Genomic DNA, 17,219 nt, shown 5'->3' with positions numbered 1-17,219 from the left:
CAGCGTCCGTATAGTTTGTGCCAACGCTAACGGTTCGGCACTCTTTTGGCTTCAGCGAAGTTTATCTGCCTCAGGCAATCAATAATACTACCTAATTATTTCGAGAAGCCCAGGTCAGCGACACCCTACACCTTAATTTTACATTTCGAGATCTGAAGCCATTTTCTGGATCGAGGCATAGCACCCTGCGTGCTTTATCGAGACAACCTCTTGGCGACAGGGGACCCGTGCTAGAGCAGGCGAACGGCTATTAAGATCCGGACCCTCTTTCTCTCTCCTTCCTCAATGAGTTCCAAAGAGATTGGTTTTGTCCAGATTTTCGTTTCTCTTTTGCTCCTTTTCCCCAACATAATCCACGGTTCTGAGGCTTGATGTGATAACGACGATCAAGCAATCTCTCGAAACAATGTCATGTTCATTGAAGCCAACGACATGCACCAAAGGCACCATCTCATCATTTAGTTAGCGTCGGTGCATTAACCCAGATCAATCCAAGGGCAAAAAAAGACTTGGATTTGCCCCTTGTGAGGCCATATCTGATGAGGTCAGGTGTGTGCTTTCCTTTGTTGCCGCACGGGGCTCCTCCTGCTAGGCAGGACACCTTTGCACACACAATATTTTCTCGATTGAAATTGTGGTTGTCATTTACCTAGGTAGGTAGGTAGCTAGCTAACGAATTTGACAAGGTAGGACAAAATAATTCTACTTGAGTTTGGAAATCTAGGAATTTACTTACCCGCATATCTGCATGCCTACCTAACCTCCTATCTACATACTCTCCTACCTCCCTGTTCTCCTAAGATGGGTAACTACCTACTTACTCTCATACCTACCTTCCTATCTCCCTATCTAAGTACTCAACTGCCCAAATACGTTACTTAAATTTGCCTTTCTATTTATCTGGCTGCTTTACCTACATGTCGACATTGACGGGGTGTAATTCAGATTCCCAACCTGTCTTTGTGACTCGACGCCAAGCTACCCTGCATTGAGTGCAGCGGAACAAATCCCCCGGAAAGTTTCTCCAAACCTTGCCCTGAAATTTTCAGGAACGCAAGACAACCGCAAAGCTTTTATTAGCCGCCAAATTCTTTATAACAACGCGCCGAATAGCCAGCCGTTTCGATCGATTTGCTTTGATCACAAAGGGAAAACCAAGGTTTCAACAAAGTTCAATCTTTGACACCAGGGCACGATAAATCTCGAGCGGCACAACAGTAGCGGCGCTCACCTGCATCTCCGCCCTGTCAGAATACCTTACCTTGGAAAGCCCGTGCTGGAGAATACGAATTCCCCATGTCCATGTTCCTCAATCCCTGGAACACACGTATTGTCGGTCGCATTCACTAATATATGCGTCGGCTGCACGATCTTTTCCAAGATGTCAACTGATACGGAACTCTTTCCCCTTTAAATCTCGCTCCGGCATAGCAGGCCCCGTCTTGTCATTAAGCTTTCCCGCTAAAACTCCAGTTTGCATACTCGCGAGACGGGGAAAATGGAGCGGTTGTTGTCGAGCAGGGAGAAAAGGCACGGAGGTAAACGTGTGGGCAGGCTGCGGATTGGTGGGATTCCTCCGGAGAAAATGGTGTGGGTAACATGGAGCGGAGCGGTCTGGTCCCGAGATTCCTTCAGGTACCGTGACCCTTTCGATGAAGATCCATGGATGACACCGTAACAACACTAAGGCTTCGAGAAAACATTTGAGCTCGACATCTCACCGCAGTTACACCGACAGCGTTCTACAATAGGTAGGATATATAAAGGCTAAAATGGTGAGCAAGATAATTCTCATGGACCCGTTATTACGAGACCCATCGTGGCAGCGTCACCGGACCGCTCCTTGGGCGCCCTTTTGCCTTGGGGTAGTATCATGGGCCAGTTGCGGAACGGAGGCAAACACTTGAGGTACTGTCAAAGAATGGAAAGCTCTTAGTATGGAGCTCCTTATATAAAGACCTTCATTCTACCTTTTGGTCATCGATACAATGCCAGTTTTGTATTTGCTACGCCCAAGACGACATCTACAAACATTTCCTTGTCGGGATCTCGTACCATAGAATCTCAAGATGAAGACCTCCGCAGCGCTCCTCTTCCTCGTCTCGCTCGCCTCGGCGGCGCCGACAACCCGCTCCCCGGCCGCTGAAGCCGCCGCGGTCCTCGAGGGCCGTCAGATCCAGACGCTGTGCGACCAGTACGGCTACTGGTCGGGCAACGGCTACTACGTCAACAACAACATGTGGGGCAAGGACTCTGGTTCCGGATCGCAGTGCACCTACATCGACAGCAGCTCGACGAACCACGTCAGCTGGCGCAGCACGTGGCAGTGGTCCGGTGGCCAGAACAACGTCAAGAGCTACCCCTACTCGGGCCGTACCATCCAGAGGGGCCGCACCATCGCCAGCATAAACTCCCTGCCCAGCGTGGTGCAGTGGAACTACAACAACGGCAACATCCGCGCCAACGTAGCCTACGACCTCTTCACCAGCACGGACCCGAACCGCGACAACACACACGGCGACTACGAGCTCATGGTCTGGCTCGGCCGGTACGGCGACGTCCAGCCCATCGGCAGCCAGATCGGCACCGCCAGCGTCGGCGGCCGCAGCTGGCAGCTGTGGAGCGGTCTCAACAACGGCATGCGCGTCTACAGCTTCGTCACCACGCAGGGTGCTATCACCTACTTCAACGCCGACATCAAGCAGTTCTTCACCTACCTGCAGCAGAGCCAAGGCTTCCCAGCCAGCCAGCAGTACCTCACAAGTAAGCATTGCCCTCTTTTTCTTTTAGCTTTTGGCATTTTTGCATCTGTCTTTATTTTGTGCTAACTTGTAACTTTTTAAAGCCTTCCAATTCGGTACCGAGCCTTTCACGGGCGGCCAGACCACCTTCCAGGTCAACTCTTTTGGAGCCAACGTCCAGTAAGAATTGGCGGTTGTAGACGAGGGGTTTTTGGTGTGGAAATATGGAGATTCTTGCGTTTTAAATGTCCTCTAACGGAAGATACTTTGAGTGGCTATAGTTCAGACCCAAGGGTTCGGGACTTGTATTATAGCTGATTTTCCGCTTGAAACTCAAGTATTGATAATGAGGCAGACATTTCGATGGGGTGGCATATGTTCTTCGGTTAGCATAGCGTTATGTATATATATGCCAATTAAAAACGGCTTTTTTTCCATCATAAACTCGGACATGAAAAGAGGTATCCCAGCGCATCTTGTCAGCAAAGGCATTGTCAATGAACCGGTTTCGCTCCATACATGACCACACGTTGCAATATTCATCTTACGATTCTCCGAGTTCGCAGTTAAAAAGGTACCTCAGGGGTAGCGGTTTCTGAGACGCTTACAGCTTGTTAGAGGAAGGTTTGGTGACGATACTCCGACATCGGAACTAAAGCATCGAAAGTTACTATGAAGCTGCATATAAAAAGGATACATGCCAGCAATCAACCAGGACGGATTGGCTTTTTTTCAAAATTTCATAAATTAAATGCCGTTGTTATATTATCTGAAGACATACACTCGTATCGTTGTATCATTTGTCATCCTCCAAGCAGCATATCTTCCACAATAAACAGACACCATGACAGAGACGGCACAACAAGACAACTGGTCATCCAATGTACGCAATTTTCACTCCAGTGTCAACTTTGAACCTTTATACCTGGACTATTCTTGCTTGGCCTATCTGTTTTCCTACCTGTCTACTTACCTACGCCGGTCACTAATGACTTCACCAGGAATACCAAAATGCGGCATCTTTCGTGCCCAAGTTGGCTGTGGAGATAATGAAATGGCTCGACCCTCAGAAAGACGACCTGATACTTGATATTGGATGTGGCGGTCAGTTTGCCTAGAACACCGGGCACTTCATTCAATTCATTGGTCAAAGACTGACTTGACAGTAACCTGCAAGACGGCGTCCTGGACCTGCAAATGGCTCAGATAGTGGCACAGGGTCGCGGAAGTCTTCATGGGATTGACAGTTCCGCGTCAATGATTGGAACAGCCGTGGAGACTGCCTCAGACGCTGGTCTTAAAAATTGCACATTTGAAGGTATGTATACTCATACATTGGACTTTGACTGGCAGAGCGATGTATCCTATCGCAAGCGCTGACTACCTCTCAAACATGAAGTATGCGACGCCACGGATCTGGTCAACAAGCCAGAGCTTCAAAAAGGCACATTTACCAAAGTCTTTTCCAATGCGGCAATGCACTGGATCCTTCGACCAGAGGACAAACGCAAGCAATTTTTTGTCGGAGTGAAAAATGCCCTAGTTCCGGGAGGCACGTTTGCCTTTGAGATGGGCGGCCTGGGGAACGTGTCAGAGCTCAAAGCCGGGATACTGAGTGCGGTGGGTCGTCGCATCGGCCTCGCTCGCGCCGCCGAAGCGAGCCCTTGGTTCTTCCCAGACGAAGACTGGACGCGGCAGATGATGGAGGACACAGTGGGAGGGTGGAAAATTGAAAGGATTGAGCGCGTTTGGAGACCGACTACGGCCGACGCGGGTGGCGTGGATGCGTGGATCAGGTTGATGGCGAAGCAGTTTTTCGATGCTGTGCCGGAGGATCAGAGGGAAGAATGCATCCGCGAGGCGGTTGAGGTGCTTGAAGAGGTGTGCGCCAAACCTGGCGGTGGCTACATGTTTAGCTACGTGCGTCTGAGGGTTCTGGCGAGAAAGCTGTAGTAGAGAGTGAGACTATCTATGGTTCAAGGTTTGCGGGAGAGCCTAAGATTAACATAGGCTAGCGGTAATTACAAGTGTGCGACCTTAACATCAGTACCACCATTAACCGACTCCGAGTTAATGCGGTAGCCCGGCTTAGGTGTTTCGGGCAGAGACGGCCCCACTACGGAACCGAGCCTCCGAAATGACGTGTTTGCAGATGTTCCCCACTTTAATGGCCAAGCGGGGACGCGATTACGATAGCAAGTTCACAAGTTCTTCGACAAAGGCAGGCAGATGACCCAGATTTGTATCATTCCTCAGATCAGACGAAAGGGGAAAGCTTTTTGTTTTTGACAGCCAGCGACTCGACAACTCTAGTCTAGACGAGAAAAGAGCAACTACTCGGGAACTTAAGCACATGGCATTTTCGTGATCTTTAGAGTATATTAAATGCTGTAATCTTTCGATCATCACACCAAGCACAAAATGTCTGCAGACGACCAAGTTTTTCTCGACGTTGTAAGTCGCGCCCATATGCATCTATCCCATCTGGTAGATTAACGGCATGGCTTGATAACCCTACTAACTACCTCATCTATACTACACCAGTTGTCGTCCATTCCCAACGAAGTCCGTCGATACTCGGGCGATGTCGCCGATTACATCGACAAGCACGTCGAAAATTTGGCCGGGCAGCTACGCACACAGCTCTCATCGGCCCAATGGATCCCCGAGTCTGTCCGCCCGCGACCACCCCCGTCGCGCTTTTCCGCACAGATTGTACCGCAATCTACATACGAAAAGGTTGAGGACTGGGTTTCAAGACACAAGTTGCTTACGGGCTTGATCGTGCTTGCGACGGGTACCGTCATGTACCAGTGCTACCGTCGCAGCCACTTTTGCCGCAAGACGCGCCGGGCGAAGCGTGCCCGTAATGGCGGCCGCTTGGAGGTTGTCGTAGTTGCGGGTAAACCAAGTTTGCCGCTGACCAAGGCTCTCGCACTCGACTTGGAGAGGAGAGGTCACATCGTCTACATAGTTTGCAACTCGGTCGAAGATGAAGCCATGGTGCGCAACTTGTCGAGGTTGGACATAAAGCCTTTGTCCATCGATATTACAGATGTAAGTTCCTTGGGTAAAATCAAGCTTGGAGGTATGTAGGACAACCATGCTAACGGCATCTTCTATCCATAGCCTCCAAGCGCAGGAGCTTCGATAGACCACTTTGCCCAATACCTCCAAACACCCCATGCACCTGTTTCTAAAGCAAAAGCCAACTACCTCACTCTTAAAGCCGTCATTCTTGTACCATCTCTTAGCTACCAGACCTCCCCCATTGCCACCATACCACCATCAAGCTTTGCCGACCTCTTCAACACCCACCTTCTTCATCCCATCCTCACCATACAGGCCTTCCTGCCCCTTCTAACCGCGCGACTATCGACGCAACCACCAGAACCAGAGATCGGCCTGGATGGAAAGGTATCAAAGACCAGCAGCCACTCCCCTCCAAAGGTCCTTGTCTTCACTCCGTCCATTATATCCTCCATCAACCCGCCCTTCCACGCCCCAGAGGCCACAGTCTGCTCCGCTCTGTCAGCCTTCACCGAGGTTCTCACGGCAGAGCTCCGTCCGCTCTCAATCCCTGTCACGCACGTGCAGCTGGGGACGTTTGACTTTGCCAGCTTCACACCATCAGCGCAAGCCGGCGCGGCTGCTACTGCGCGCGCGGCACTGATGCCCCCATCGTCGGACAGCTCATCGGAGACATCGTGGCCTGAGGGGGCACGCCACGCCTACGGCCGCAACTTCAACGCTCAAGCCGGCTCTGCAACCGTCGGCTCCGGTACCGTCTTCCGCGGCCTGCGCGGGACTGCGCTGAGGGAACTTCACAACACTGTCTTTGATATTATTCACACCGCTGGAGGTGCCCAGCCGCCTACGCTGGTGCGTGTCGGCCTCGGCGCTGACCTGTACGGCTTTGTCGGTCGCTGGGTGCCGCGCGGGTTGGTGGCCTGGATGATGGGCGTGAGAAAGGTCGACGACCTCGCGGCCTGGCAACCCGCTTCGGCAGAGAACTCGCCGAGGTCCGGTAGCGAGAACGGTGACTTTATCGCCGTGTCTGGGAGCACCCTGGGTGCCGACGCAACAGACGCAAACCCCTGGAGAGCCCCTGTATAGTCAGCAACGAGGAATATTTTGAATGAAAGTACACGTCCGCGGTCAGGGTATGGACTTAGCGAGACAGGTATCTAGATAGGATCTGAGATACGTGAGCAAAATCGCATCACATCTTGGATCAGAGTGATTTGCCATGGTATAAAACGCCACTCTCTAAAACTTAATAAAGCAAGCCACGCCACCAACGCCAAACATGTACAGAAGAACTTGAGCTAAATAAAAAAAAAAACTCCATGATGCATGCGTGATTTTAAAACCCTCAGTACCGTCCCCTGCCCCTATGACCTCCACCACGGCCTCTCCAGCCGCCTCTTCCGCCACCGCCACCAAACTTCCCATCCCGCTGCCCGTAACCTCCCCTCCTATCACCCCTCTGCTGTCCACCCCTATCACCATCCTCATGATCCTCGTAGGCCCCTCCCCTCGCTGCAAAACCCATCGCATCCTCCTCGCCAACCGGCTTCTCGACCTTGACCGTCGGCGGGTCGAGCTTAGGATTCCAGCCGGGGTGAGCACCCTGCTTACACAGCCTGCCGTCGGGACAGAAGCCGCAGAGGTAGTACGGGCACAGGTTCCGCCTGACGTGCTTCTTGCTGCACCTGGGGCCGAGCGGACAGAAGCCCTGGTCGTAGTGCGGACACGGCGGCAGCTTGCTCTGCGGATCGATGTGTAGGTAAAGACACTCCTCGCCGTTCTGGCAGTAGCCGTTGCGTATGTAAAAATTACACTCTGGCATGCGACGCAGGTTGTACTCGTGCAGGAACTCGCACCCGTCGCCCTTTTTGCAAAGCCCACGCAGCCAATGCTTGCACACCAGGCTGTTGAAGGCCGGCCCGTCGCGCTTCCCGCTCCCGTACCCCGTCTGCGCGCCCGAGGGCTGCGAAGGGTCCGCGACGTGCCGCTCCAGGCACCGCGTGCCGTTGGGGCAGTTGCCCCCCGACGCGTACACTTTGCATATCGGTCGGTCGGACGGCAGGCTGTGCTGGTACGTCTGCTGCAGGAACGGCGTGAAGGAGAAGCTGTACTTGGGCGCAGAGTGCGCGAGCATCGCCTCGGCGATTTTGGCGACGCTTGGGGATGCCATCTTTGGGAGGTTTTGGAGTTGATCTTTTTTTTTCTTTCTTGTTTTTCCTCGGGCTGGCCCGAGCTGGCGGGGTGGGATTTTATTCAAGCTGTAAATGTTCTTCTCTTCGGTTTGGGATCGTTTTCTATTGTTGTTTCTCGGGAATATCGACTCGATAGGGTGAAGATTGACTGAGAGGAAGGCACTGGCCGAAAGTTTGATTAGCGATCCTGGCGACAGAAAGACGCGGTGGGGCGATTTTTCACTTGAGCTTCGCGACAACACCTAAGCTTCAAGAGCTGTGACGTCCGCACGTCGATTATGTAAGCACCACCCCTGGACCTTAAAGTACCTCTGTAAGGTTGTAAGATGCAATTCAAGTGTAACTCCAGATGTGCGGCTTATAATTTACCTCATGTTACAATAAGTGGTGCAAATGGAACCATATTCAGCCTTATTGAAGTCAGAACCTCAGCGGGGGGGTAATGCACATGACTGTGGGCTCATGAGGCTCATTTGGGAAATCATGCCGTGTAAAGTTCAAGTCTGACAATCCATCATAGCAAGTGGTGGTACCCAAATCATGTCCCCATGCAGTCATACTCGTGACAATTAAAGACCCCTGAAACTTGTGCGTTGATATGGCCGGGCAGAGAGGGAGAAACAAACAGAGATATCCAAAGGGACGCCGCCAACTCCGTCCATGCCACCAAGATGTCGCCAAACCAAAAATAAGCCAAAATAAAAATAAAAAAAAAGACACGCCACCAGCCTGCCATGACCCTTTAATCATGCCAGTCTCAAAGTGAGACACAAAATCATTCCAGACTCCTTTCCTCGCACCATATCCCCTGCTATTCAACTCCGCACCGGCGTACCTTCTTCAGGGTCTGGCTTTTGCGCATACCAGAAGTAGTAGTTGAAGTACCTATGTATGGAGTTATCCTCCAGCGTTTTCCTCACCTTGACAAACCACACCTCAGCCTCGACCCTCGAGATCTCGATGGCCTCGAGCGGCTTGACGAAGCTCGGAAGCAGGTCGTAGATGGCGTACTTCATGCACTCGCCGATGCGCTGCAGCTGGTCTCCCTTGGCCCAGGGGCCAATCGGCGTCTTCTTTACGACGCATTTGATGTTGGTAAAACCTGCCTGCTGGAGGTAGTTTTTCATCTCCTTGGGTCGGTGCCGGTGGTCCATACCGAGCGCGTTAAAGGCCTGGTGAACCATTGTGTAAAAACTCAGTAGAAAGTCGTCTGGCTTCATGGTGTCGTCGTCGCATTGCGGAGAGGCATGCATGTCCTGAAGCTCGATCCATCCTCCGGGCTTTATGTGTCTGAAGGGGTTATCCAGGTCAGTTGTCGCATGTGTGAAGAAGAAAATTGATCTGCCGAAACGTTGTTTACCCCAACTGAGGGATCGAGATGGGTTATAGGTATGACAAATGAAATATCCGTGCGTTGGTTTCGTGGGAGTGTATGCGCGGGGGTGAGGTCACCTACTCGAAACATCGGTTGAATACTCCCTGTATATCGATCAACGAGCCCGAAACCATGCGTAAATGTATCAGATCCCAGTTAGAGCCGTTTAGCCACTCTGGGTCCTCGACGTCATCGACGACAAAGTGAACACTGTGGACTTAATTAGTGATCTTTTCCCCAAGAAAGACGCTCGTATCCATAGAACTTACTTTGGTGGAACCAAGTCTGGCTGTATTGCAGAAAGATCGGTCCCTAGGACCTCCGCTCCGGGATATACATCCGCAACTATAATGGCTTTAAGGTTAAATTTTCGTCTGAAAGTCGAGAACGTTAAGAAAGCTGCGAGAGAAGACGAAACAAGCAGATAAAATCATGTGTCGGCAGTCATACCGTCTATAGCCCATATTCCTAAAGTTTCATGTCAGCAGATAAGTCCAAAATTTAGCTGCTATGCAGTACTACAAAAATGTTGGCTCACCTGTCCCCGTTCCAATGTCCATGATCTTTTCTGGAGAGTCGCCGATGGGAGCATAGAATAATTTCCCGCCCTGAGTAACAGATCAGCCTCGGAGCCAAATGAAAAAAAAAAAAAAAAAAAAAAAAAAAAAAAAAACAATAGCCAACGTAGGGACCAGAACCGGAGGGATCGGGATTCGCAGACTGACCGTCAACTCGAGTAACATGGCATGCTTCATATCCTCCCTCACCTGCTCATCTTCGTCGTTTGGTATCGGGTAGCGTCCTTGCCGGAACATGTGATATCGACGTCCATTTTCAAAGTGATGCTCCTCCGGGGCGGATAGCAGGTTCTCCCAAGCCTGCACAACATCAATGTCGGAGCTGTGCGCCGGCTCAAGCGGGCTTGTCGCCGACAAGATTGAGGACGAGGCCATGGATTCGTGTGTCGCTGAGTCTGGGAGAACTTCTTCCTCTTCCATCCCACCGGCGAGCTGGCCGTCAGATGACAGCCAACTAGGGCAAGTTTCTGTCAACTCAGACGATGTCGCTCTGGTTTGCTTGACACGGGGGTGCTTGGATTTCTTTCATAAAAAGTGACCTCTGTTGGGTCTTGTGCTCCTCTGACTCGGCTAATCGACCTTGAAAAAAGCCGTAAGCCACGAGCGGGGGAGCAGATGAGGTCTGTAGTAAAGTCGGAGAAGAATGCGGAGAGAGCGGTGGGAGTGGGCAGACAACTTTGTCGCGATCCCGTCCAAGGTATTGGGTAGGCTAGTCAAGCCACCGTTTCTGCTTAGGACAGCCTCAGGGGAGGGGTCTAAGACCGTTGAGATGACGATATTACGGGACGTTAGGTTAGGGTGGCGGAGGGTCGACAAAAGGGCAGACGGAAACAGCCAGAGTGGGAAATTGATGGGCCAGGTCCATTAAAGAAGAAAGGTCGGATCACAAAGCCCCGGCAGGCAGACTATTAAAATGATCGAGCTCTGTCTGGGTCCGGTCGGAGGGTCCATCAGATGGATGATGCAAGGATCCATCGACGATATGGGATCCATCCTTGCTAGCCTAGCAAAGCATCGGTGTAGGGATGCAATTGCGAACCAAAAGATGGCTGCAAGATGCGTTCCTCCCTTGTGGTCTCCCAAGGAAAATAGAAAGGACTTGCCCTGCTTCTCATCTTGAGACAGGGCGAAGCAGAGCAAACGAAAAGACGAACAAATTTGTTTCAACAACTCAGACAGCAACAAGAGCAAAAAAGAAAACAGGTAAACGTGTGGACGTTTTTTTTTTCGGGCACTAACCACTAAGACAATGCCACTATTACCGATCGATCAAATCGGTACGGAGTAATGCGCCAGTAGCCAAGGTAGACAAGCAAGACATGGAAGAAAAGTGGACAGAGGAGAAAAAAAGGATTGCGAAAGCAAGTCGCGTGGCTTTGGACCGAACCAAAGTCGCGGAAAGCAGATGAACCGTGGCGGCGGGCTGACCTTTCTGTCGTATGCAGCGCAGCGCAAGCACAACAGCAACAAGGGCCCCCAAAACATGCATTATCCCGGATCAGGTTGGCTGACAACAGGCTTAGTGATGTGAGGTAATGCGTGCGTGTCCGTTCATCCTGTTTATTTCTCTAGGCTTTTTTTTTATTTTGTTTGGATTTTTGTGTTCCTTTTTTCCTTTTTGTTCAAGGGACTTTTGCAAGGTTCAGAGGCAAAACGACCCCGCCCAGACTGCCGATAAGCCTTGGGGGGTCGGAGCCAGCTCCATGCTGGTGATTATTGGCTCGGCCCGATCCAAGTAGCAGAGAAGTGGGCTTGTCGTCAATAATCTTAAGCGGACATGGAACCCCCAAGGTAGCCCTTTTTTTTTCTTGCAGCTTTGGAGTTCAACAAAAATCAGCCTGGGGGGGGATTTTTGGTACGATTGACGAATATTGATCAGTGCACCCACTCCTTGCTACTACTGTACAGTGGGGGGGTCGGCTCTGAGATGGATTGAGATCCGAACTCGAGATGGCTGGCTGCACGGCATCCCGCTCGGCACTTTTTGTTTCCCATTTCATCCCGTGCTTAAATCGGGATGTTTGTTTGAGCTGTCAAAGATGCGTTTTCACGATTGGCACGATTTGAGACAGGGCAACTAAAGAGCTGCCCAAGGCATAAAAAAAAAGAAATCATAGTTCCCAATTTGCCCAGCGAAGAAAAGACGCCTGCCAAGAAAACCCAAAAAAAAACTACCTACAGCGCCACTAAACTGCCTTGGGTACTAATTAGCTCTATACCTTGCTACCTTGGAAACACACGCTACAATTCAGCTTCTCCCGCTGACAGGCGCGCATAGAGACTAATTGTGAAGCTAACCATGGTAGTTTGAAGCTAAACCCCCTCCATCATGTCCATGTCACCTGGGCAGGCTGGGGTGGGAACTGACTTGACTCGCTTCGGCGCTTGGGTATGGCCCCGTTCCGTTGCCTTGGGACCGGCTTTTGTTTTCTGCGGCTGTGTGGTTCCTGCATTCATGACCCAGCGGACTGGGTGCGCTAATGGTTCTGTGTGCTGCTGTCTCGTCTGCACCTCACGGTTGACTGGTAATTGACGCACAGGGAAAATGAAGAAGAAGAAAAGGAGAAAAAACAAGAGGAAACCCCCCCCCCCCCCCCGGGAGAATACCTCAACCATCAATTTATTATTCGGTTCATCTTGAAGCAAACATTTTATAAAACAAAGCTTGACAATATACGCTCAGGCCTAGATGCCTTTCAACTCTTCTCTCGACGCAACTTTGTCTGTTTTATCAGCTTTCTTTTGCTTCTTGCCTGTTTCTTCCCGCACGACTTCCTTTCCCCATCCGTGCAAGTGAGGGGCACCGTCAAAGTTAACGAAAATGCGGCCCGCCTAGGATCTGCCAGTAGTCAACGGGACCTTGTGGAGGTTGACACCCCGCTAAAAACTTGCTGCCCTGCCACTCACTTTTGGGGGGACATTTATGCCCAACGGTATAAAAAAAAAAAGTCCCCGCCGGCAGGCATTGCCCTCATGCACGTATCTCTTTGCCGAAAACTAAAAAAACAACAATTACTTCGTATGTATCGCATTGAAATCCACAACCGTACTAACAATACCATAGTATCGCTAAAAACTTTTCAACACAGGTAGGTTTTCATACGCTTGCCCCGTGCTGTGACGTAAATCGCTTGGACACAAAAGGATGCAACGGCGAAAGGTAGATTAGATGTTTTGCTTGCCTGCGCCAACAAAAAGAGAGAAAAAGGAAGAAAAAAGAAAGAAAAAAAACGAGTCACCAACCAGGAACCGGAAAGTCGCTTCACTTCGTCACAAAACATTGATAACAGGAAAAACAGAAAAGCTTCTGCACTTCCAGAGTCTTGTTTTCTGTCTTGATACACCTACATCATCGGCTTGTTGATCGGACGATTTTTCCGCCCTTGTCTTTACACCCCTTTTGTCCCCCCCACCATCCGATTTTACCTTTACTACGGTACATCTCAAAAAGACCCTCTTGACTAGGGATTAGACGAGATTCTAGACCCAGCCCGGCTGTCTAGCTGCCGACTTGCTCGTCTAGAATCTTGGAAACCAGCACTACGATACACTAGATCAGAGCCTCCCTCACAATTTCCCCGACGATCCCTGCGGAATCCGAATCACAACCTTGCCCCAGGTATCTCTACTCCCAAGGGCAATCAGCGCATCAGGGACGGACTCGAGCCCGACAAATTCTTTGTCTGTGAACTCGGTCCCGCGAAATTGCTTCTTCTTGATCATGTCTCGGATGTCATCCCAGACCTCACCGATCTTGGCCGGCTCGTGCAGGGTGTAGGCTCCCCAGTGGATTCCAACCAGCGAGATGTTCTTCAGGAGCACCTTGTTCATTGGCACCTTCTCGATCGAACCGGCGGCGAACCCGATGATGAGGATGCGCCCGTTCCAGGCGATACACTTGGTGCTCTTGTCGACCAGGCCGACAGGGTCGTAGACGATATCCACACCACGGCCTTTGGGGGTCAGTCTGATTTGTTTGTCAGCTTCTGCGTGATATTGTCATCGAAAACAGAGATTGTTTATGCGTGGAGGTGATTTATCTTACTTCTTGACCTGATCTGGCCAGTCAGCAGCCCGGTAGTCTATGGCATAATCTGCTCCGAAGGCCTTGGCGACCTCCAGTTTCCGCTTGGTACCGGCCGTCGCGATGACGGTTGCACCCTTGGCCTTGGCCACTTGCACAGCCGCGAGGCCGACACCTCCGGCTGCCGCGTGGACGAGCACATAGTCACCTGGCTTGACGTCTGCGCGGACGACCAGGGCACCATACGAGGTCGGGGCCGTCACGAAAAGGCCGGCCGCCTCGCGGAAGGACCAGCCATCCGGCACCGCGAGCAGGGATGCCTCAACAGCGCATATCTTCGTCGCATAGGCACCCTGGGAGGCACCAAACACGCGGCTTCCCACGGCGAAAGCGGGCGTCTTGCTGTTGGAGGGTGTGGAGATGACCACACCGGCAAACTCGAATCCTGAAACCCAGGGAAGAGCTATAATTTTCGTGTTAGTGAAGTCTCAAGACGAATGCGCAGGCTTTTTTTGGATTTCGATCGGTAGGTGGCGATTCCTTAGTCAGTCCCAAGTCCACGATCGCCTGTCAGGCGTGTCATGGACAAAGTCAGACTTTAAGTTGAATTCCAATAGGCTCAGATGAGAATGCCTGTCTTCAGGGTCTCACGTTGGGAGTATACATACGCGGTTGAAGTTGGTATTTCCCTTGAATTTGAAGGATATCAAAAAAGTTTGCCGCCGCGGCCTAAATTGACGCAGGTCAGCTTTCGCTCACTGCCTATAAAATGCGTAGGAGAGTACGCAAGCTCAATTGCGTTGCTTACATGGACTTCAATCAAGTACTGGTCGGGTTTAGGCACAGGATCAGGGAGATCCGACACCTTTAGTTCCTGAGGTCCCTGTTAAAAGGATGGTAGTGCACCAATTGTCAGTAACATAACTCATGCCGAATATGCGGTGGCGAAGAGGATAGGTGATATTTGAGCTCTTTCTTACCTTCACATATTGGGCGACTTGAATGCCTCTCATGATGGAGAATGAGCTACGAAAATGGGAAAAGACGATATATACTTGATATTAATTAAAGAAACCGAACGTGGCCCAGCTAAATGAAGGATACGATCTGTGAATACTGCAGCAACAAGTTTGCAGTCTCAAAAGTTGAACGGACACAACAATAGTGGCCGGCACTGAGTGGAGGTGGGGAACAAGGGAACGACGCAGCCGAGGTTCGTTCAGTCGAGGTCCCTGAACAGCCGAACAAGCGCTGATCCCTGCAACCCCAGTGCCCCAGAGCAACCCCAGAAGACGGGCTGCTGTATTGTACCCTAACCCTAGCTTTTTTGTTTTCGTTTGATAACTTTGTGGAAAGGATGTTTCCAACAGCCAGTCAATTTTAATAAACCAAACCAAAGTCGCTTTTTTTTTTTTTTTTTTTTTTTTTTTTTTTTTTTTTTTTTTTTTTTTTTTTTTTTTTTTTTTTTTTCCTCTTCAATCAGCTTTGAAATTTTACTACTGACAGGAGCTACCTGTCATCTCTGACTCTAGCGCTATCCTTCTGCACTATCTACCTATCTAGTCTGCTATCTTTTCGCAATCCGATTCACCTGCTACTCACCTGTTCAGTCACCTTTCTATTTGCCCGGATTGCCCATTTTCCCAGCGGTGCTTGGTATGGCTTAGCAAGATAATCGAATCAAGGATGCTTACAGGAAACTTCGTTTCTGAAGTCCAAATATACATGAGTCACCAAATCCCATACAAAAGATATAAAAGAGAAGCAAAATTACCATCATCCTACTCTGGAATCCAAGGCGCTTAACCACTTCATTCGTCCTACATTTCTCAGTTTACGCAAAAGCCCGTGTGTGGTATATAAACAAATCCACTATGATGTTGAAAGTCATGGCCCACAGCAGCGCCAATGGGTCGGGCTGAGTTTGGATGAAGCAGTTCTGGAGAATTCCTGTTGCCTACACTGTCAGGGACGCGACGAAACAATAAGCAAAAGACGGCTACCCTGTGATACCAGATTTCGCCACGATCAAAACTGCGTTGAACGTTGAACTCATGCAGCGACGTGTTGAGAAGAAACACAACCACGGCTGCCATCACGTCGCCTGTGTGTCTGGCAGAGTACTCTGTTGGGTTCGTTTCAAAAGTTGAGATGGGGTACCGAACAGGATTTTCTCATCACATTAGAAGGCAGGTGCACTGGCTGCGCAGTCATGCTGGTTGCTGGAATTGATTTTCCTGAGCCAGGCACAGCTTTCAGGCCAGTGGGAAAATTGGAACGCTACCGGTTTGACGACTACCCAGATTGAATAATAAACATAGAGGACAGGGTCGACTAATTACAAATCTTTTCTAGACGGATGCGAGGCCGCTTTAAGAAAAAACTCATCTGCTCATCTCACCAGATGGACAAAGGTCTCCTCAAGAGAGATACAAACCAGCCCAGCAGCAATTCGAAGGATGTGTCTTACAACCGAATTGACCCGCGCATATGCTTTCGAGAAGAAAGGACAGGGCAGTCACTCCGAATTAGGCAGCTGGCTTACCCTACTGTACCTATTCTATCGAGAAGTCTGTTGTTTGAGAGGCCGGCGGCATGTATCCCTGTGAAGGACGGGGCTGTGCCGCCGATATCTATTCGTCGCCCCATCGTCGACGAAGACCTGCAAGACCACGTCAAGGTTTTAAGCCATTCGAACCCACCATGCCTGGCGATGGCACGGATGAAGAGCTCTGCCAGCTCACAGAATCACTTTATCAACCAAAGCCCAGTTTCGCCCCATACACTTCTACCTGGCCGTGAGCCTGGATATGACCCTTCGGAAAACGGATGATATGTAGACTCTCCTGCAGAATATATGCAACGCCATTGAGCTGGAGGACAACAAGTTGCAGGCTGCCCTACCCATTTACTCTTTTCTTTTACCGAGCAGGTCTTGCTAGATATCAACGTCTCACAAAGCCCTGAGACGGGGGTGCAAGCTAGAAGAAATGACTAGACTTTCACCAGATCTTGGTCTAAATACCCTGGACAAGCACAATGCTCTCAGAGAGTAAACAAGAACAGGTCCCGGATATAGAAACAAACGACTGGAGTGGTCTGAAACCTCTACCAAGAGTCCTGGTGAGACTCACCTTTGACGAAGCTGAGAGGAGAGGATTAACTCCGAGGGAGTCTCTAATGTCTAAGGATGGTAATTTATTTACCACCTCTATACCCCCGATGGAATACCCAGACATATTCAACCTGGAGAAGATGGAACGCTCGTATAACTACCTC

The 17,219-nt window shown here is 50.5% G+C and overlaps 6 protein-coding genes across 6 annotated transcripts; 3 read left to right on the top strand and 3 right to left on the bottom strand.

The window, feature by feature from the left end:
- Positions 1 to 1,678: 1,678 nt before the first annotated feature.
- PgNI_08641 (uncharacterized protein) lies at positions 1,679 to 3,185 on the top strand. The gene is made up of 2 exons (XM_031128636.1): positions 1,679 to 2,763; positions 2,846 to 3,185. The coding sequence occupies exons 1-2, from the start codon at positions 2,070 to 2,072 to the stop codon at positions 2,923 to 2,925; spliced, it is 774 nt and encodes a 257-aa protein (XP_030978862.1). The 5' UTR covers positions 1,679 to 2,069; the 3' UTR covers positions 2,926 to 3,185.
- A 320-nt stretch (positions 3,186 to 3,505) lies between these two features.
- PgNI_08640 (uncharacterized protein) lies at positions 3,506 to 4,819 on the top strand. The gene is made up of 4 exons (XM_031128635.1): positions 3,506 to 3,624; positions 3,743 to 3,845; positions 3,919 to 4,059; positions 4,141 to 4,819. Exons 1-4 carry the CDS (start codon positions 3,586 to 3,588, stop codon positions 4,692 to 4,694), a joined length of 837 nt encoding a protein of 278 aa, XP_030978863.1. The 5' UTR covers positions 3,506 to 3,585; the 3' UTR covers positions 4,695 to 4,819.
- Positions 4,820 to 5,001: 182 nt separating this feature from the next.
- Positions 5,002 to 8,154, top strand: PgNI_08638 (uncharacterized protein). The gene is made up of 3 exons (XM_031128633.1): positions 5,002 to 5,195; positions 5,286 to 5,798; positions 5,871 to 8,154. Exons 1-3 carry the CDS (start codon positions 5,163 to 5,165, stop codon positions 6,855 to 6,857), a joined length of 1,533 nt encoding a protein of 510 aa, XP_030979338.1. The 5' UTR covers positions 5,002 to 5,162; the 3' UTR covers positions 6,858 to 8,154.
- Positions 7,117 to 7,941, bottom strand: PgNI_08639 (uncharacterized protein; the record flags this gene model as incomplete). Its single annotated transcript, XM_031128634.1, has 1 exon — positions 7,117 to 7,941. The coding sequence occupies one exon, from the start codon at positions 7,939 to 7,941 to the stop codon at positions 7,117 to 7,119; it is 825 nt and encodes a 274-aa protein (XP_030979339.1).
- Positions 8,155 to 8,292: 138 nt separating the features above from the next.
- Positions 8,293 to 11,351, bottom strand: PgNI_08637 (uncharacterized protein). Its single transcript, XM_031128632.1, has 6 exons — positions 10,064 to 11,351; positions 9,877 to 9,946; positions 9,789 to 9,806; positions 9,608 to 9,692; positions 9,420 to 9,548; positions 8,293 to 9,253 (listed from the first exon to the last, which is right to left on the bottom strand). The coding sequence occupies exons 1-6, from the start codon at positions 10,334 to 10,336 to the stop codon at positions 8,779 to 8,781; spliced, it is 1,050 nt and encodes a 349-aa protein (XP_030979333.1). The 5' UTR covers positions 10,337 to 11,351; the 3' UTR covers positions 8,293 to 8,778.
- A 1,831-nt stretch (positions 11,352 to 13,182) lies between these two features.
- On the bottom strand, positions 13,183 to 15,110 carry PgNI_08636 (uncharacterized protein). Its single transcript, XM_031128631.1, has 5 exons — positions 14,921 to 15,110; positions 14,749 to 14,823; positions 14,609 to 14,669; positions 13,962 to 14,403; positions 13,183 to 13,883 (listed from the first exon to the last, which is right to left on the bottom strand). The coding sequence occupies exons 1-5, from the start codon at positions 14,951 to 14,953 to the stop codon at positions 13,484 to 13,486; spliced, it is 1,011 nt and encodes a 336-aa protein (XP_030979332.1). The 5' UTR covers positions 14,954 to 15,110; the 3' UTR covers positions 13,183 to 13,483.
- Between the last annotated feature and the right edge of the window lie 2,109 nt (positions 15,111 to 17,219).

Source organism: Pyricularia grisea, assembly GCF_004355905.1.
Source record: "Pyricularia grisea strain NI907 chromosome V map unlocalized Pyricularia_grisea_NI907_Scaffold_6, whole genome shotgun sequence".
Lineage (NCBI taxonomy): Eukaryota > Fungi > Ascomycota > Sordariomycetes > Magnaporthales > Pyriculariaceae > Pyricularia > Pyricularia grisea.
The sequence above is the reverse complement of the archived record's forward strand: the minus strand, read 5'-3'. Positions and strand labels throughout refer to the sequence as shown.